This window comes from Erpetoichthys calabaricus, chromosome 15 (assembly GCF_900747795.2).
Source record: "Erpetoichthys calabaricus chromosome 15, fErpCal1.3, whole genome shotgun sequence".
Classification (NCBI taxonomy): domain Eukaryota; kingdom Metazoa; phylum Chordata; class Cladistia; order Polypteriformes; family Polypteridae; genus Erpetoichthys; species Erpetoichthys calabaricus.
The window spans coordinates 76,361,273-76,382,585 of record NC_041408.2 but is presented as its reverse complement, the minus strand read 5'-3'; the positions used below and the strand labels follow the sequence as shown (position 1 = coordinate 76,382,585).

Below are 21,313 nucleotides of genomic sequence, written 5' to 3'. Positions count from 1 at the left end.
GTTTTATATGTGGTGTTAATTCGTGTAGTTTGAGTTAAAATAAGCTTTGTGATGAGTAACAAATCTCCGTCTCCGTGTGCGTCCGACTCAGACAGGAAGTGCCGCTCTGTTTGGTACGGTAAACACTGTAACCATGGCAACATCAGGAAAGGGAAGTAGCCGAGTATTTTGCCGTTGTGTGTTTTTGGTTGGTTCATTTCAAGTAAATTCACTCTCCAAATAAAACTGGCTTCCGTCTTATTCAGAACGTTATTTTAAACTTTTGAATTGCAAGGAAAAAAAGTTATTAAGAGTTTGCTCAGTTTATCAAAGTATGCAACTTTTGAGCAGCCACAGTGATATCACTGTGTGCTTAATTCAGAGGCTCTTCATGTACCAAGCTGCAGGACATTCAGAATTAAGTTAACCACATCCTGACTCCTTCAGGGGTTGGGGGCTTTGATGCTGACCACTTTAGACAGTGGACTGCCTTCATTTTAATGCCAGCCATGGACTATAGTCCAGCAACTTTGCATATGAAGAAATATTAAACATTTGTCAGAGTGTTCTGCAGTGCTTCTGGCGCATTTACAGTCTTCACGTTTGACATCTCAGTAGTAGGTGCTGTTAAAATGAGGATTTGCTTTTCAAGAGCTTTTAGGCAATAAGTCAGACTTTTATTTTAGAGTAAAAAAGAGCACACCAAATCTAATAAGTATTCCGTGTGTGCCATGCCCATTGCATTTATCCTCCAAAGGGTTCTTAGTGAAGAAATCTGTAAGAGAAACGTGGCTCCCTGTCCCGTAACCTCCATCCTGCCGCTCACGTGTGCCTCGGCCTCCTAGCCTGCTTTTCTGCTGATTATTGAATTTGATGTCTTAGTCTGGTCTTCAAACTGAAAAGTTTATTCAGGACACCAAAGTGAATATATTTTGTATTGTTTCAACTTCACTTTTTTTGTGTAGGTAAAATATTTTAAGTTTTGATCAAACCTATTTTTGTCCTTTTTTTAATTAAATGAAATGTAACCAGAAGAAAAAAAATGAATGGCAGGGAGGTGCTGAACAAAATGAATCACCTCTGGTGACCATCCCACCAGGAACAGTTAGCTTTCATTGTTAATAAATAAAAATACGAGGGTAGTAACACCAGTGGATTTTGGGTAAAATCCTTATGAGCCCCACCCTACACTTCCTTCCATTTTATATCAGCAGGGACTTGTAGGATGAGAAATCGTCATCGGCTTAACTGTCCTGTTCCAGATTTACACAAGTTGGTGGGTTGTCCCCCAGATCATTTTCCTCCATTCAACAAGGTCCAGGGCGTCCTTTGTGGTGAGACCCAAGTCTTCTCACATCAGAATTGTAGAATGAGAATGCAAGTAACAAACGGTAGTGTCCTGTCCATGTCGTTAGTGCAGTCTCCTCGCTCCACCGTGTCCACTTCATGGATGTCAGTCAGGCGTGCACAGAAAGAGAGGTGGTGAGGTGGGGAAGTGATTGCTAATGTGTGACCCAACTCCTATGAGGTTGACTGCTCTCTTTAGTGCTCCTTTAAATGTGGGGGCTGCAGTGATATTACTCGATTTTGTAACAATTTGTGCAATGGGCACCTCTAGGTGGGTGGTTCACCTGCTGTGGCACTTTTCAGTGAAGACTAAGTAATGCCCTGACACAAAATATAAAGCTTGATATAAATTAAGGGAAAGATTGAAGGTGTCCACAGATATAAATATTTGGGCTGGGAGGACAGAAATGTTTTAGTAGCAATTCCCAAGGAGTAAACTGGAGGGCACTACTCTCAAACAAATTCACTTCATCTTAAACGAACACGGGTGGCGCTTACAAGGAGGTTTGATAAAATCTATGAACATGAATAGAGCTCTTTGAGTAAAACTGCACATTTTAAAGATGGTATCCCACTGTGTTTCCCAAATTCAGAAGTGGGCAGGAGGAGGAGTATAGGAACCTAATCAAGGGCTTTGTTAAATGGTGCGACTCAAACCACCTACACCTGAACACCAGCAAAACCAAGGAGCTGGTGGTGGATTTTAGGAGGCCCAGGCCCCTCACGGACCCCGTGATCATCAGAGGTGACTGTGTGCAGATGGTGCAGACCTATAAATACCTGGGAGTGCAGCTGGATGATAAATTAGACTGGACTGCCAATACTGATGCTCTGTGCAAGAGAGGACAGAGCCGACTATACTTCCTTAGAAGGCTGGCGTCCTTCAACATCTGCAGTAAGATGCTGCAGATGTTCTATCAGACGGTTGTGGCGAGCGCCCTCTTCTACGCAGTGGTGTGCTGGGGAGGCAGCATAAAGAAGAGGGACACCTCATGCCTGGACAAACTGGTGAGGAAGGCAGGCTCTATTGTAGGCACGGAGCTGGATAGTGACATCCGTGGCAGAGCGATGGGTGCTGAGCAGACTCCTGTCAATAATGGAGAATCCACTGCATCCACTAAACAGGATCATCTCCAGACAGAGGAGCAGCTCCAGAGACAGACTGCTGTCACCGTCCTGCTCCACTGACAGACTGAGGAGATCGTTCCTCCCCCACACTACGCGACTCTTCAATTCCACCCGGGGGGGTAAACGTTACAATTATACAAAGTTATTGTCCATTATACCTGCATTGTTATCACTCTTTAATTTAATATTGTTTTTTATCAGTATGCTGCTGCTGGAGTATGTGAATTTCCCCTTGGGATTAATAAAGTATCTATCTATCTATCTATCTATCTATCTATCTATCTATCTATCTATCTATCTATCTATCTATCTATCTATCTATCTATCTATCTATCTATCTATCTATCTATCTATCTATCTATCTATCTATCTATCTATCTATCTATCTATCTATCTATCTATCTATCTATCTATCTATCTATCTATCTATCTATCTATCTATCTATCTATCTATCTATCTATCTATCTATCTATCTATCTATCTATCTATCTAAATTCTGAAACCATTGAGCTGATAGTACCTGAGAACTTATCACAGCACTCTGTGCCCGCACCCGTACAAAAATTGACCGAATTGAATTGTGTGTGAGAGTTTGAGGAGAGAGGCCGTGAGTGACCAAGGCGAGGGGTCTATCAAATTCAGGGATTCTCAGGCCAGGTTTTTGTTCCAGTCAATGAGCCCTTCTACCTCTAACTGTTCTCATTTAATTAACTGCTCTTTTTTTCCTTCTTTATAAAAGCAGAGCAGTACAAGTTTTATAAGACATTTAGGAATATTTGTATTTTTGCTGTTGCTTTAAATGCTCACCTCTCTTTTGATGTACTCCTGTTAATTTGTTTTTGGTGTGATTTGCTCCTTTAATTGTATCCTAATAATGACAAGAGCTGACAACCGTAGTGGGTGACACTGAATGCAGAAAGGAAAGGCTGCAACTACTTCAGCGTCAGCCCCCGTAATGTCCTCCTTGGTACCACACAAGGAGCCAGTGCTAGAGCCGACCCATCAGTGTCCGCTGACAGGCACCTGGTGGCCCACATAGCCTGTTTGAGCTTCATGGAGCCGCCATGTAGACTGACCAGCTACAGATGTAGTGCCAGGAATCCATAAAGTCATCCAATCAAATACGTTTGTAGTCAGAGAGATGGGTGGGAGAGTCAGGAAAAGTATTTGTTGGTTTGGGAATTTCAGATTGTTTAGAAAATATGTTGGACTGAAAATCGATTCATTTAGAGCTCTTATTGTGGTAATGTGTGTGTGTGTGTGTGAAGTCTGTTTTTATGGTCATGAAGGATTTGTTTTGTGAGCTGTCAGTACCCTATTGGGGGCTTCACTAAAACAAAGGGTACCCAAACTGAGACGTGTTTAGGTCTGTCCGTACTGTGGAGCAGTGCTTCCCGAACTCGGTCCTGGAGACCCCCTGTGGCTGCCGGTTTTTGTTCCAACCAACTTCACAATCGATGATAATTATCAATAACAACTGATCTCATTTAATTAGCTGGTCTTTTTTACTCTTCTCTTATTCTGCATTCAGAAAAGCACAACAGAGTGGTTTTTACATTTATAAGACATTTAGAAATATTTCTGTTTTTTCTAAAGCTATAAATGCTTTAACTCTCTTTTGTTGTTTTCCTGTTAGTTTCCCCTTTTCCTGTGTAGTTTGCTCCCTTCATTTAACCCTAATTGTGACTCCGGCACAGCAGACACCCAGGACGATGAACGCAGCAACGACTTCAGTGTCAGACTCGCTAATTAGTAAATAATCAATTAAATAACCAGAACACCTGAAAAAACAATGAAAATCAGGTTGAAAATACTGTTAACAACTAAAAAAAAAAAAACTACTTATTCCCATATAACTGCTTATTACGTTTTAATAAAAATCTACCAAACTTAGTTTGTAATTTCTACATTCACTCCCAAACACAGAAACTGGGAAATAACAACTCACTTAATTAGGCTAAGAGTCCAATGGAAAACGGAAGTTGGTTGGAATAAAAACCAGCAGCCACAATGGGTCCCCAGGACCAAGTTTGGGATCCACTGCTGTAGATAACTTAGCGTTAAAATTCAGATCCACCACTAGGGGTCGTATTTGTCCTAAAGTTCCAAATGAAGCTTGGAGAGCTGACTTTCCTTTTTGACAAGTAAGATGTCATGCAAAGATGTGTGAATACTTCCTGTTGAAGTCTGAAATTGGACCTGTGTTAAATTCCAGAAACTTCTGATTGTCTAGAGCAAGGGTGGGCAATGTCGGTCCTGGTGAGCCGCAGTGGCTGCAGGTTTTCATTCCAACCCAACTGCTTAATTAGAAACCAACCCTTGCCAATCTCAGACCTGATTAAGTTTTGTAGTTTGTTAGTCTGTGCAATGTAAGGCTCTTATATCGTAGATTTTTTTCCTTTCCAAGGATATCATCCAAATGATATGAAGCCTAAAACAGATCATTTTCAGTCTGTCACATTTTTCTATTAAGTGTTTTTATTAAATCAAACCGTGCATGATGAACAAGAGATGATGATTTACAGATGTAAATGGAAAAAAGCTAGCTGGAGAACTGCTGGCTGCTTTGTCTTTTACATCTTATTGCTAATAAGGAGCAATTAAAACACTGAATGCAGCAGTTTAAGATTGAAATAAGCAATTAAGGTTGGAGAACCTTAACAAGCGAGACCACTAAAATGAAGCATCAAAATGTCACTTAAGCATTAAGTGCGTCATCAGCAAGAAACTGGGCTGGAACAAAAACCTGCAGCCACTGCAGCTCTCCAGGACCGACATCGCCCACCCCTGGTCTAGAATATCAGTCATTATCCAACCCGCTATATCCTAACACAGGGCTCTGCTGGAGCCAATCCCAGCCAACACTGGGCGCAGTAAACAAACCCCGGGCAGGGCACCAACCCACCACAGGGCACACACATGGGACAATTTAGGATCACCAACGCACCTAACCTGCATGTCTTTGGACTGTGGGAGACACGGGGAGAACATGCAAACTCCACGCAGGGAGGACCCGGGAAGTGAACCCAGGTCTCCTAACTGCGAGGCAGCAGCACTACCACTGTGCCACCGTGCCACCTTGGTCTAGAATATTGGTCACAGATTTGCATGTGCCCTAGTGGTTGTTGTGCAGACTACAGAGGGCAGCAGTTGATTATTAATTGGAATCAGGGGATGAAAAGTAAGCGGAGATTCCTGGCCAAGTTTGAATGAAAGGTCAAAGCCAGGAAATCAACAGACTGTGACAAACAAAACCAAAGGGGTAAAGACTGAGAGGCAGAGTAAAGTGCCTTGAGATGGTGCCCGCCGTGGTAAGACCCTTAACTCACCTCAGAATATGTGCAACTGTCATGTACTGAGGTCTTGTAGTTCAGCTCTACTAAAAGAATCTGGCAAATGCATCGCTTTCTTAAATGATCTCTTACTGAACGTGTCAATCTGGTGCCACCGTTTAACACACAAGTTGCTCCCTTCTATCTAATAATTATATTTTCTTTTATTAAGTATGTCAAGATGGCACCACCTTTTTTGTTGGAGACCGGCCAGGAAGTGTGAAGTGAAGGCAACTCCGGTTTGCGCGAGTCATGGTGATTAGCAGCACAAGTCCTAAGACTCGATGTAAATGTGATTGATTGTCACAACATCGAGAAGGAGTTTATTCAAACAAACATGGAGGTGTGGTAATGATGAGTGGGGTGAGAGATTGAGTCCTTCTGCAGGAAGTGTGGAATATTAACAATTTTTATTACTGTAATGTATGTCCTCCTGTCAGAACGGACATCTTTATTGTTCCGTTGTGATGTGTGTTTACATTTCGAATGGCAGCTTTCATCGAGCCCAGCCTCCTCTTCCTCCTCCTCCTCCTCCTGGTGTATATAAACAGCTCATTTGAACTGGACGCTGGATTTTGACAGAGTTAGCTGAAGACAATGATGAAGTAAAGCCTTGGTGACTTTGAAATCTTCTCTCACAACGCCATCCTTCAGCCAGAATGATATGAAGTCGCAAAAAATGGGTGAGTGTGAAAAGAAGGTTACAGCTGGCAGAGGGCCAGAATGTCCTGTGCCTCCTCGATTAGCCAATACTTGTAAAAAAAGATGAACGTTTATACGAGTTTGGCACCTCAAAGCAGCTCTTGTAGAGCTCTCTGATAGCATTGTACCTCATTTTAGATGCTGACACTCATCTGATTTAAGAAGTTTGGAAAACTCGGTAACAAGCTGACGATTACAATAGCAAACCTGCATCCCTGAGTCCTGCCACCCTGGTGCAGTTAAGGTGTAGGTAGATATCTGAAGTGAACGAGACCCGCGTTATTCATGAGATCTTTGTATTCTGCCAAAACTGTTCGGCTGAGCCATGAGGGGCCTACAACTGCTGAGGCCTAACATTCCACTTTAAAATCATCTCCTTCTGATGCCATTGGTGGATGGGGGGGCCGACATGGTTCAGTATTCAATGATCTGGGCAGACATTGAAGGAGGAGCACAGGGTGAAAGCGCTTTCAGTGGGGAGACAGGATGATTTTTCCCCAAATTTTCCAGTTGCCTGTTAGCCACCCCAGTCATGTCTGAGATGTTAGACCAGGGGTAGGCAACGTCGGTCCTGGTGAGCCGCAGTATGTGCAGGTTTTTGTTCCAACCCAGTTCCTTAACGAGAACTCAATTATTGCTGATGAAGCACATATTGCTTAAGTGACATTTTAATGCTTCATTTTAGTGGTCTCGCTTGTTAAGGTTCTCCAACCTTAATTGCTTATTTCAATCTTAAACTGCTGCATTCAGTGTTTTAATTGCTCCTTATTAGCAATAAGATGTAAAACAGGGGTAGGCAATGTCGGTCCTGGTGAGCCGCAGTGGCTACAGGTTTTCATTCCAACCCAATTGCTTAATTAGAAACCAATCCTTGCCAATCTCAGACCTTATTTAATTTTATGGCTTGTTAGTCTGTGCAATGTAAGGCTTTTATATCGTAGATTTTTTTCCTTTCCAAGGATATCATCCAAATGATTTGAAGCCTAAAACAGATCATTTTCAGTCTGTCACATTTTTCTATTAAGTGTTTTATTAAATCAAACAGTGCATGATGAACACACACAGATGTAATTGGAAAAAAGCTAGCTGGAGAACTGCTGGCTGCTTTGTCTTTTACATCTTATTGCTAATAAGGAGCCATTAAAACACTGAATGCAGCAGTTTAAGATTGAAATAAGCAATTAAGGTTGGAGAATCTTAACAAGCGAGACCACTAAAATGAAGCATTAAAATGTCACTTAAGCAATATGTGCTTCATCAGCAATAATTGAGTTCTCGTTAAGGAACTGGGTTGGAACAAAAACCTGCACATACTGTGGCACTCCAGGACCGACGTTGCCTACCCCTGTGTTAGACCATAAGGCCATCAAGCATCTGCGTGTGTTTAAGTGAAGAGTTTGGCACAGCAGTGACACTTTGACTTGTGCTGTAGTCTCTGTAGACCCTGTTGCTGCTGGTCTCCTTTGGCTTTGGTTTTTGATTTCGTCTTCTGGTTTACAGACTAAATTTGTTTGATATGATGTTTGCCTTTTGGGTATAATTTTTTTTATTTTTCTGTCCGTGCTTTTGTTGTATTTGAAATCTATCTGAATAAAATTATAATATGTGTGTGTGTTCACCGATTACACAAAAATGGCTGAACTGATAGTCATGGAATTTTGCATGAGTGCTGCCATTGGCCTGACTGAAAATATACACAGTATGGCATATCAAGAAGAGGGGTTGCATTGAAACGGCGGGGGGGTTTGTAAATCAATAACAGTGTCAGAGCATCATGCAGTAGGGGTGTGCTGGGGTTGATGGGAGGCCTCTCACAAAGTTTTGTATTTGGCCAAAGTAGGCTCTCCTCAAAGGCCGCAGGTACAGCGTTGTTTTTCTTGGCTAATTTGGATAACAGTTTCATCGTCTTGCTGCGTTAGAGATTTTGTCTAAGAGTGGGTGTCATTTTGTTTCATCAGAGGTTGTGTTTATTTTCAGCTTGGTAATACAAATCCTGCTATATTATTTAAATTTAAGCTGCCCCCCATACAGTTTTGTCCAAATGCTACACTTTGTCTGTAACTTACTGCAAGACATGGACACTCCGATGCACTCCTTGAACTGCAGTTTTTCCGCCATGTTGTGTTGCATGTTTTTCCCATCCACTTCAGGTTGAGAGCAGGCGCTGACAGCGCGTCATCACACCTACCACACAATGAACCGCCTGGATTGGGACCCGAGTGCAGCACCACACTTAGATAATGTGAGGTTTGTTTATGGTGGCTGGAGTGCCAATACTACCATCAACCCCCAAGGTTTCCCTGTAAGTTGGAGGGCATTGGATTAACGTCATTCTCAGGTCGAAGCAATTGCAGGTTAAGGGCCCAGCCGAGCAGAGTCACTCCTGGCATTTACGGGATTCAAACTGCCAACCTTCCGACTGCTGGCACAGATGTTTAGCCTCAGAGCGGCCACTCCAGCCTTTCTGCTGAGGATTTCCCAGATCCTTAAAATTCCCACCCGAGGTCGGCCGTTTGCCCACTGGCCGTGTCTTCTGCGCTCCTTTTAAACTCGACTGCCTTTTTCTTCCTTCTTGTTTTTTACTTTGTTCACATATTTGTTCTCAGCCATGATCCTCCAAATTTTATATACAAACAATTCCTTTAATTTCTCTCTTAACAGAAAGAAAAGAGGACTACCAATCACTTAGGACGTGGTGGCGGTGAGGCTAGAGATCTGCACTGGCAATCGCAAGGTTGCCGGTTCGAATCCCGTAAACGGCAAAAGTGACTGTACTCCGTTGGGCCCTTGAGCAAGGCCTTTAACCTGCAATTGCTCCGTCGTGGGTATGACGTTAATATGCATCCAGCCCTCCGTGTAGGCCCTCCAGCCTGCAGGGAAAAACTTGGGGGCAGAATTGACACTCCAGCTACCATTAAAAACCTCACACTGTTCCACTCCATCTGAACTTGTGTGGTGCTGAGGTGTCACCCATCTGTCGCATGGCTGCACCCACACACCGCATGGATCTGGTTTGTCATGCAGTGGGTGCGGCAATGCGCTGTATCAGCGCCAGCTCCTAACTTAGGATGCCAAAAGAAGATCTTACTGTTGAAGTGCAAGGCTCTCATTTACTTTTAATGGATCAGATGATTCTGACTTTTCAGCGGTCATCTGACGTCCACTTTGAAGGTGTGTTAGGCAGATATCATTCAGAAAGTAACATGAAATATCTACTATATAATAAAACACTAAGTAAGTACCTGTGTGTCCAGTCCCTGTGAGCAATCTGATTGGTCAGTTTGACTTTGGCGATGCAACAGAAGAGGAAGTGCGAGAGTGAGACACACAGATAGGAGAAATGACATGGGAGGCATGTGGAGAGTCACCGTTAAAGATGGCAATATAAAAGTGGGCAGGGGGTGAGAAAGCCGTCTCGATAATAACGAGAGAGTCTGAGAAGCAGGCTTTACGGGAATGAAATCGAGAGACAGAGTGCAAGTGAAGAGAGGTTCAGACACACGGAAACAGAGGAAAGGCGCTGAGAGGCCTAGAGATAGCAAATATTATTAAATTACTCCATTACCTGTCTTCAACAGGTAGCGTGGCCAGTATGTACTGTATATAATAGTTAAATACTACAAAGTGAACATAAGGTTAAACGTAATGTCTGAAGGGAGTCACAGATTGAAACACTCGATCCCTACGCGTCTTCAGCCAGGAGAGGGGCTCAGAAAGAAGGCCCTGTTGGCTCGATGTCAGGGCTCGGCTAGTGGTGTACTGGGGCAGGAGATCCACAGTGTATCGAGGACCAGGGCTGCCGAGAGAAAATCAGGGCCCCGGTGCAAAGAAGGTGTGTGGGCCCTTATACAATGTTCTACACACATGTATGTGTGTGTATTATTATTTATTTCTAACAATCATAGATTACATTGATACATTTAGATAAGTATAGTGCATCCGGAAAGTATTCACAGCACATCACTTTTTCCACATTTTGTTATGTTACAGCCTTATTCCAAATTGGATTAAATTCATTTTGTCCTCAGAATTCTACACACAACACCCCATAATGACAACATGAAAAAAGTTTTTGCAAATTTATTAAAAATAAAAACATTGAGAAAGCACATGTACATAAATATTCACAGCCTTTGCCATGAAGCTCAAAACTGAGCTCAGGTGCATCCTATTTCCGCTGATAATCCTTGAGATGTTTCTGCAGCTTCATTGGAGTCCTCCTGTGGTAAATTCAGTTGATTGGACATGATTTGGAAAGGCACACACCTGTCTAGATAAGGTCCCACAGTTGACAGTTCATGTCAGAGCACAAACCAAGCATGAAGTCAAAGGAATTGTCTGTAGACCTCTGAGACAGGATTGTCTCAAGGCACAAATCTGGGGAAGGTTACAGAAAAATTTCTGCTGCTTTGAAGGTCCCAATGAGCACTGTGGCCTCCATCATCCATAAGTGGAAGAAGTTCGAAACCACCAGGACTCTTCCTAGAGCTGGCCGGCCATCTAAACTGAGCGATCGGGGGAGAAGGGCCTTAGTCAGGGAGATGACCAAGAACCCAATGGTCACTCTGTCAAAGCTCCAGAGGTCCTCTGTGGAGAGAGGAGAACCTTCCAGAAGGACAACCATCTCTGCAGCAATCCACCAATCAGGCCTGTATGGTAGAGTGGCCAGACGGAAGCCACTCCTTAGTAAAAGGCACATGGCAGCCCACCTGGAGTTTGCCAAAAGGCACCTGAAGGACTCTCAGACCATGAGAAAGAAAATTCTCTGGTCTGATGAGACAAAGATTGAACACTTTGGTGTGAATGCCAGGCGTCACGTTTGGAGGAAACCAGGCACCGCTCATCACCAGGCCAATACCATCCCTACAGTGAAGCATGGTGGTGGCAGCATCATGCTGTGGGGATGTTTTTCAGCGGCAGGGACTGGGAGACTAGTCAGGATAAAGGGAAAGATGACTTCAGCAATGTACAGAGACATCCTGGATGAAAACCTGCTCCAGAGCGCTCTTGACCTCAGCCTGGGGCGACGGTTCATCTTTCAGCAGGACAACGACCCTAAGGACACAGCCAAGATATCAAAGGAGTGGCTTCAGGACAACTCTGTGAATGTCCTTGAGTGGCCCAGCCAGAGCCCAGACTTGAATCCGATTGAACATCTCTGGAGTGATCTTAAAATGGCTGTGTACCGACGCTTCCCATCCAACCTGATGGAGCTTGAGAGGTGCTGCAAAGAGGAATGGGCGAAACTGGCCAAGGATAGGTGTGCCAAGCTTGTGGCATCATATTCAAAAAGACTTGAGGCTGGAATTGCTGCCAAAGGTGCATCGACAAAGTATTGAGCAAAGGCTGTGAATACTTATGGACATGGGATTTCTCAGTTGTTTTATTTTTAATAAATTTGCAAAAACCTCAAGTAAACTTTTTTCACGTTGTCATTATGGGGTGTTGTGTGTAGAATTCTGAGGAAAAAAATGAATTTAATCCATTTTGGAATAAGGCTGTAACATAACAAAATGTGGAGAAAGTGATGCGCTGTGAATACTTTCCAGATGCACTGCACAGTATAGGTATAAATGTAATAATAAAGTAATATATTTATAATAGTAAAAGACATTTATAATAGCATTTATTGTCTGCTGAAGAAAGGTGCTTACCTGGTGAAACTCTGAATTACATAATTAAAATTAATCAGTTTTACTAGATCAGACTCAACACAGAGTCCTGCCAGATCTACTGGTCACGCTTGTGACATAATGGATCTTAGAAAAGTTTTTACCAGCTTTAGCTTGCTGAATGAGCGCTCTGCAGAGGCAGTAATTGTCAACAGAATACGCAGTCCGACCCATATATTTGGAAACAGCTCTTCCAGTTTGTACTTTTTCAAGCAATTCAGCAGCTCCAATGGGCTCAGTTGGTTCTCTCCAAAATTTGGTTGATGAACAGCTGGCAGATAACTCATCTCCATTACATATTTGAGTCAAAAGTATTTTATCATTGTCACGGCCTTCTATTGCTTTGCGCTCACTCAACGCTTTGCAATCTTCTACGTGAAAGTTCTCGCGCCGTTCTTTGTACCCTGTGACCCACGTGCCTTTTTAATTTTGAAACTAAACAGACTTGCAAAATGTAAAAAAAATACAATCAAAATTAAATGAATGAAATAAATAAATAAATGTTCAAATTATAATAAAAATTATGGGACGCGTTGGGCTTCATGGGCCCCCCTTGAGCTTCATAGGCCCCGGAGCGATGTACCGGCTGCACCCTCCTCTCCTCGGGCCTGTCGAGGACCATGCAGGGCTCTAGAAGTGAGTAGAAGAATTCTGTCTTGTATCCGGAATTCTACAAGAAGCCAATGCAAAGAGAATAAGATAGGAGTGATATGAGTCCGCTTATGGCAGCGAGTTAGAATGGTCTGAAGGCGAGTTAAACCAGATTTGCTTAGACAGGCATAAAGAGAGTTACAAGAAATCAATGTGTGATGAGATAAAAGCGTGAATGAGTGTTTCCATCTCGGCCTTAGAAACGACAGTCCTTAACTTGGATAAGATTCTCAAATGAAAAAAGCAGGAGCGACTCGGGGACGTCACACGGGGATTGAAATTCAAGGATTAATCAAAAACAACAGCCGAGTTGTGTAGAGAGACCTGAGAGAGGCTAGAAAGTGACGACAGCTTTAGGCTTATTGACGTGTCAGGAGGAGCAAAAATGAGAAGCTCTGTTTTCTGAGAGTTTAGCTTTAAGTTGTTGGTTTAAAGCCATTTATTGATCTCCGTCAGACAATCAACAAGAAAAGCAAACTTGCATAGTTGTTGGCATCTTAATAGCTGGATGTCCTCAGCAGAAAAATGATGACAAATATCCTTAAAAGAGTTAATAATATGAGCTAACGGTAGCATATATAATGAAGAAAGAATTAGGCCCAAGGTCAGGACCCTGAGGAGTTGTACTGCACGCTCCTGAAATCACCACCCCCCCCTCCCCCCCCAAGGGTGCCATCCAGCCCCACCAACCCAGCCTTGTAGTCATGTGACACGTCTGGTGTTTGTAGCCGAGTGTCCAAGGAGCACCGGCAGGCAGGGCTGAGTGTTTGAGTAGCTCGGGACCCGCCCTGACAGCACAGAGCAGAACAATCTCAGCGGGGCGCGGTGATGAATGTGCGCACGGTGGTTCAATATTTGTCTTGTGAGGCAGCTGCAGGTCGGCTTGGTTTAAAGGTGTGTTATTGTTGGAAACTGCTTGTTGGTGATTAAACATTAAAGCCACTGTTTGTTTATTCTGATCACATTACTTAATCAGGAAAAGAGGGAATGACAGCAGCAGCCACCGCTTCTCCCACTCTGCCCTGGGTCTGTCACTTCTGGGTGTGCACAAGGGGTCTCCACTAAAGTCTGCACACACCAGTTGAAGTCAAGTCTTTTTTTTTAAATTTAATTCTATTTAAGAGGAGAAAGTGCACAGTAACACACAATTCAACCAAAAGGAAACTCATATGAGTGGTACAGACATTATGTTGCAAAGCCCCCCTAATTCGGGGTATTCGTAACAAATGTAAGGATTTTCTTCAGAAGGTAGAAGTATATCATAAACAAGTTACAACAAGTGTGCGCTTCAGTTTAAATGTTTTAAGTCTAAATGTAAAATGTGTCCTTTTTCACCCTCTGATGGAGGTCCATAGGGGGCAAGACCCCTAGCCAAAGATCAGAAATCAAAAATAACCTCGTATTCATAATCAGTGACCTTGTAATAATCTGAAATGATACCCCACATGCTTATGTTTGAAATTTGTCATTTTTAACCTTCTGCGAGTGGCTCTTAGGGGGCTAGGACCACCAGTAAACAATCAAGCCTCCATATCTGTGACCAGCAACATCAAAAGAGCATAAACTGACACTTCACACGCCTACATTACCGATTCGCATTTTTTCAATTTTGATTTGGGTTAACTTTGACCCCTCATATCCCATTAGGCGTGAAACCCTGGGGTCAGTTGATGTGACCTGCACACCTTCCTTCTGATCATTCTGGCTGAAGACAGAATTTTTACCATTAGGGTGTAATTTCCTGTACAAGATAAGGTCCAAAAATGGCCTAAAAACAGGATTTTTTTCAGGTCTAGAGAAACAGATTGAAACTTCAAAAAGCTCAACGTCTTGCATAACCAGACATCAAGACGGGTCAAATGGCACATCACAGGTGGGGGTTTTCTTGTACCTCTGAGCCAGGAGACAGCAAAGAAAAAATTGACATGATTTCAAAGCGTTCAGAAGAAAATCTAATCAACTCTGGTCTGGCATCCTGACGGGAGTTGAGGAAGATTCCTTACCCAGCTGGGTCTATGTAATGGAAGGACCACTGCAATGGAAATGCAGCCCAGTCAAGTTGAACCCCAGTTGGTATCTGGGACGAGTAATGGAAGGACTGGGGGAGAATGTCTATTTATGGACAATTTATCTCCCAGCTCAAGAGGTGGCAGTTGTTCCTCTGGTGGCTCCCAACTCTGACGCCTGCAGTGTTGCCTCGGAATTGGATTCTGGAGGGCGTGACCCTGTAGGGGTCCTCGAGTCACGCCAGAGGGCGCCATAGAAAAGGAGATTGTGGCTTCTGTGTGGCCCAGAAGGGCTTCCATAGGTTAATGTCTTGATCTTGGAGGTACTCCCAAGTTCAACATAAAAGGGAGTCATCTGACTGTATAAGGGATCAAGAATTGGGAGGATGGTAGACAACGCTCGAGGAGGAGGAGGAGGATGGGAAGGAGACGGAAGAGACTGGTGTACTCTAATGATTTTTGGTGGATTAAAGCCTGAATAGATCCCATTGTTAATAAATTATTGATTTAACTGAACTTGGAATGGTCTGCGGTCGAGTCTTGTCTGGTATCGTGTGGTGCCCCCTGGTGGTCACATGAGCACAACACCACACAAAAAATGAAATCCAAGTAAAAAAGAAACCACACCACCTCCATCACCCATCCACATCAGAGAGCTTTGAGACAAAAAAGGCCCAACGTGAGTCCTCATCTAAATAAATTAAATCTTAAGCTGTTTCTGTTTGTTAGTTCGCTAATTACACAAAAATGGCTGAACCGATTTTTCACAAAATTGTGCATGTGCTTTGCTGTTGGTCCAACTTAAAATACAAACACATCAGGAAGAGGGAGGGGTCATAAAGGGAAGCGGGGCAACCCAAAAACCAGCGGCGACACAGGGACTCCAATTCCCATCAGGCAGCAGGAGTGCACTGGGGCTGAGGTGAGGATTTCGTCATCAGGACGCACACAAAGTTTTGTACCTGCCAAAGTGAAATCTCCGCTAACACCACAGGTATGTAAGACGTATCGGAGGACATTTCCATTGTGTCACAGGATTCCAGCTTTTGTCTAAGAGTGCGTGTTCTTGGCACATCGTGGGCTTAGCCATGCTGATCACCAAAAGACGGGCAATGGCGGGTACTGAATATTAAAACAGAAAAAGTTGAGCAAAGACCCACTGAGCACTTTGACAATAAGATGACTGAATTTTAAAATAATTCTATTATTTGATTTTTTTCCAATTTAAGATCATATCTGACATCACTTTTCCCAGGTGAGATCCAGGTGAAGACTCGTTAAGAGAGATGAGTCTTCCCGTGAGCAGCGTAGCACAGAATACTACAACACTGCAGTGTTTTTCCTTCTGTCATGCCGTCCCGTCTTGTGTGACTCCAAATATCACTTCTAGGGGCTTAGCAGTCATTCTGGATCTGTGACAATCTGAAGGGGAAACAGAAATGTTAGCCCAAATAAGTCGAGTGTGCATTAGGCGACAGCACAGTGGGAGGGCCGCACTTTAAATTGAGATGGAATCAGAAGATCGCAACTATAAAAATGAGCCAAAGTGGTAGGCATGTAGAGAAAGGCCAGGACATCAAACAAAATCGAAGATCAAGAAACACAGCAAGGGCGTCGATAATTGGAATAGTTCACGTAGCCTACGCCAATGTGCAAGACGTAAATCAGATGGCGTTGTAAAGTGTGATGTAAGAGACCCATTGTGGTGGTCTGCCATTCCCACCAGTTAACAACGTTTTTCTTTTTTTCTCTTATCACTCATCCCGTCTTTTAAGTCTTTGACGCACTTAACGGAGTCCTAAACTGTGAGGCAACCCACTCTGCCGGTCCAAACATGGTGTTACGATCAGCTGCGCTCTTTCATTTTTTGTTCTGCTTTTCCATTCTTTGATCAGACAGCAGAAGTGTAACCTGGGGCTTTGGCGCCCATTTGTTTTTTAAATTTTGCATCAATTGTAACTTTGTAAAAAAGAACTTCAGTCTCTGTGACTCCATTTTCTGGTCACATTGCTAAGATGTGATCATTTCTTGTCAGGGGGTTGTCATGGAAGTTGTGACATATGATGTCATTCATATGTCCGCTGGCTTAGTACTGGGACACTTCCTTCAGATGTTCTGCCAGAAAAAAATTAGTAAGGGACCAGAAGAATAAACATCAGCCAGGAAGCCATCAGGATTCATAATCATCAAATAAGTGTGCAGTTCTGGTCACCACATTATGCAAAGGACATAGCAGCACATGAAGCCACACATAGGAGAACAACCGGGAGCATCCCAGGACTTGATGACATGTCCTACTCTGACGGTCGTTGAGAATTAGACCAGCTTAGTCGTATGCAGAGGAGACTGAGTGGGGACCTAATCCAGGCCTTCAAAATCCTTAAAGTCATTGATGAAGTGTTGAATCAAGCACTTGAGGACACCGATAGAAATTAAGAAGAAGTGCATTTAGGACTGAAACCTGGAAGGTCTTCATTGTGCAAAGAGAATCAGAAACAAACTACCGAGACATGAAGTTGAAGCAGAAACCTCAGCGACCCTTAACAAGAATCTGAATGAGATAATGGGGGCAACTTAGCTATTAGCTGAATAAACGGACTTGATGGACTGAAGGGTCTCCTCTTGTTTGTCAGGCATCATATGTTCTTCCTAACACAGTCATCAAGCAAAAATCAAAACTCCAAAAATATGTTGGCAAGGATTTGTTGGCCAGATAAACCATCTCAAGCACAACACAAGGATCTGTTAGTTTTCACTTCTTAAACTCTGATGTATAGGAAGTGTTCTTCATGTCCTTTATACCCATGACCTCGTGATGCCACCAGCTACACAGTTCTGCAGCAACAACCACCCCAGAAAAATGGTGCTGTCTGTGATAAACAAGATGGCGTCACAGAAAAGGCCGTAAAATAATTCACCTTTCTGACAACACTTTATGGATGCAACCTAAAGTGTAATTTAAAATCGTGAAATTCCACAAACTCTAACCAGGGGGAGTATATTTTCAGAAAAGAAAAAAAAAAAATTAAAGAAAAAATGCAAATCATAGCCACCATTGTTGTTCGCCCAAATTCTGTTGCTCGTGTTTCTTGTTCTGGCTTTTGAGCCTCCACTTTGCTTTCTGACCATAATTTTTAGTTTCCATTTCCAGTTTTCTCCCTGGCCTACGAATCTCTGTTTCATCTCCTGGTTCCTTAACGATAAATTCACTGCCGTGTTCGCTGGCACAGACAGGACATGGACGTCACCTGTAAATGTTCTGCTTTCTTCAGTGAGTGGCAGACACCCCATGGAGGATGTGGTGGGAGGTGACGCCTAAAGGAGTGGGCCTCAAAGTGAACAACTTTGTATTGACTTGTAAACCTTCGACACGCCTTCACAGTTAAGGAGTAAGGCAAACGGTCGCCATTGTGCTGTTGTGGTGAATGTTTAAACTTCTCGCTCTGGCCACACGACTTCCTCCACTGTTAAGATGTCATCTCGTTCTTGTTCTCTTTCAGGATCTCCAGGCCGGTCATCCTGGAAACGACAAAAGTATCAGGAGTTTCATTGCCACGTTAGGCCCAAGCATGAAGCTGTGCTGTAAGCGATGTCAGATTTAATTTCTTAAAGGGAGTATCTGAGAAAACAGCCGGGCAAGTTGAAGCAGGCCGGCGTGCGGAGTGAGAAGGGCCGAGTCACTGAAGGACACATCTGTTCTATTGCCTTACCTTTGGGTAAACAGGATGCCTATTGTGAGGGTTATTTGACCTGCATGGCCGCTTGTGCTTTGCTTATATAATCCTAATAATCCCCTTCATGTTTCTCGCCATCATCTCCTGGCTTGTCTCATATGTTCCAATTTTACCCTTTGTGGTTCTGCAGCTAAGAATGTCCCTGTGTCACGGGTTCAAATCCTGCCAGCTGAGGGATCCTGAACTTCTCCTTGATGGCCATGATAACGTCTCTGAAAGCATGGAGTGTGGACACCTCAGGCCCGTAAAGCTCAGCGAATTCACTCAGAGCGGTTCAAACAGGCCATTTAGCAACTTGGCCATGGTGAATGTCGGGATATTGTTAGGCAGTGCTTTTAGGAAGTTCTAACCTTGGTGGGCATGCCCTCCATGCAGACGGTGGTGCACGGTGTGTAATTTGGTGTTGGATCCGTGGCTGTGGTAAGTGTGGTGACCAAGGAGCTCCTTAGTGGCAAAGGGCTTTAGATGCTGGCAGGTCACATTCTCATATGCTGTGGTGTCATTACAGTCACACAGTTGCAATGATGTGGGCTGAGAAGATAAAACTGTTGAGAGCAGGTGGGCTTTCAGCCACATATCGACTACAGGAGTATTCTTGCATCTGCCGATCCATTCATGTCTAAACTGCTAATCCAGTTCAGGATGCAAGGAGCCTGTGCCAATCCCTGCAGCACTGAGCGAGACACAGCAACTGACAGCGTATGGGCAAGATGGGTGCCCCCCACCAGGTGGGCTTCAATCCCTTCTTTTATGTCCTGTTTGTTCATTTTTGAATCATTTATTTATATTACTGTTCATTTTGTCTATTATCTGCATTGTGTACTCTGCCTTGGTTATGTTCCGTGTGTTTTGTGGGTGGTCCCCCCAAGAGGCGGAGCCACCTGCCAATCATCGCCAAACACTAAACTCCACCCTGTAAATCCAGGGGGGTCTCCCACAGTTCCTGGTGGCTCATTTCGAATGCGCTAGGGAGCCTTTGGTGAGTTTCTGTGTTTTTGCTACGCTTTTTGTGAATTACTGGACATATTTTTTGACGTTCTGCTCTGTTTTTGACTTGGGATTCTGTTTTGATGTTTTGTTTGCTTGGATTGCCTTATTGGTTTAGGCAACTCCTTTGGGCCTTTTCTGTGTTCATTGGAGATTCACGTATTATAGAAAAATGAATCTTTTATTTTATGTTTCTGTGTTTGCTCTTATTAATGTCTGGGGTTTGACAGTGATATCCTCCTCTAGTGGGCATTTTTGGAGTTTATTGGGATTTATGTGCTTTGGGACTCCTGGTCCACAACAATGGCTGCGTGGGGGTATTCTAATAAATCAAAAACGCTCTCTTTATTGTGTTTACAGCTGATGACTCATTAGAAGACAGTTTGGAAGACCTACTGACTTACGACGACTTGTTCCTGCAGTATTTTAACACCTTTTTGGCTCTGCCGGTAAGATTTGCTGTAAAATATGTAGATGCAGCAGCACTAAATACAAGACCACCATGCTGCTCCATCTAAGTGACAACAGACTGAATTATAAATAAATCTGCAATTTAAGATGCTGTTCTCATAATATGCGCCATATGGACAACAAGGTAGGACGCAATCTTGGGATGAGTGCACTTTGCTGACTGTAGTTTTGAGGAATACCATATATACTTGCTTATGAGTCGGGTCTTGAAACCTGAAAAATCAATCATAAAATCAAAACCCGACTTATACGCCCGTTCAAAAAGGCGTCTTGCTTTCTCCAATCTCGCATCAGCTTCTCAGACACATCAAATTTTGTTGCAGCAGCGCAGTTACCAATTTCTTTCACCACTTCAAGGACTTTTAATTTAAAACCAGTTTCATGTTTTCTTCTGATTGAACGCTCCATCATAGATAAGGGACGCTCTTACGATAAAGGTGTATGAGGGTGTGAGAGACAAACAACACAAAACAGTGCAAACGTCGCTTTGGAATAGTTCAGGTATTACTGTGTGGTCATGTAGGCACACTACATAGAAATAAAAAGGCCGTGTGCTCCGTGGTTACTTTCTCAGGTGGGCGTTAGCATATCCTAATCTCTTGGGCCAATAGCGGGAGTTTTCTGCATTCGACTTATACAACTGACATTATAAAATAATAACAGAAGAATAATAGATGAAAGACACTATATGATAGATAGATAGATGTGAAAGGCACTATATGCATAATAGATATATAGAAAAAAATTCTTAAAATGCCCACTAGATGGGGCAAACCCATCAAAATCTGGATAGAGGCAAAAAAAGGCAATGCATATCTTTACAAATAAAAAATACTCTGTAACAAAAAACAGCTCCATGGAGCATAAGAGGCAAATGGAACTGCCAGAAAAAGCAAAGACAATCTAAAACAAACAAGTCACAATCACAAATCCAAGAATGTGAAGTCAAAAAAAAATCCAATAATTAACAAAGCACAGAAAACACATGCGAGAACTCACCACACCACGAGCGCATTCGCAGTGAATTGCAAGAAACGGTGGCTTACCCCCATCTTTTATAGGCTTCAAAGGCAGTCTGTAGACAGTGACGGGCACCCAGGGGAGGACATATAACAACGTCATCAGCATTAAAATCTTGGTCGCCATAGATAGATAGATGAAAAGGCACTATATAATAGTTTAAGAAATAGATAGGTAGACAGTAGTGATGGGAGATTCACAGATTCCTCCATCTTTTTTGAGCAACTCTTTTCAACATGTCGCTTAAATCAATTTGAAAACACAAACTAAATGATCGAGTGGA

General features: G+C 43.1%; 1 protein-coding gene across 1 annotated transcript in view; it reads left to right on the top strand.

Annotated features, from left to right (window-relative positions):
• The first annotated feature begins 6,027 nt into the window (after nucleotides 1-6,027).
• Nucleotides 6,028-21,313, top strand: part of LOC114666248 (uncharacterized) — a 59,230-nt gene continuing 43,944 nt past the window's right edge. Inside the window, exons 1-2 of the mRNA XM_051919211.1 lie at nucleotides 6,028-6,470; nucleotides 19,900-19,988. Coding sequence (XP_051775171.1) covers nucleotides 6,452-6,470; nucleotides 19,900-19,988 — 108 coding nt within the window. The 5' untranslated portion in view covers nucleotides 6,028-6,451. The remainder of the gene's footprint in view (nucleotides 6,471-19,899; nucleotides 19,989-21,313) is intronic.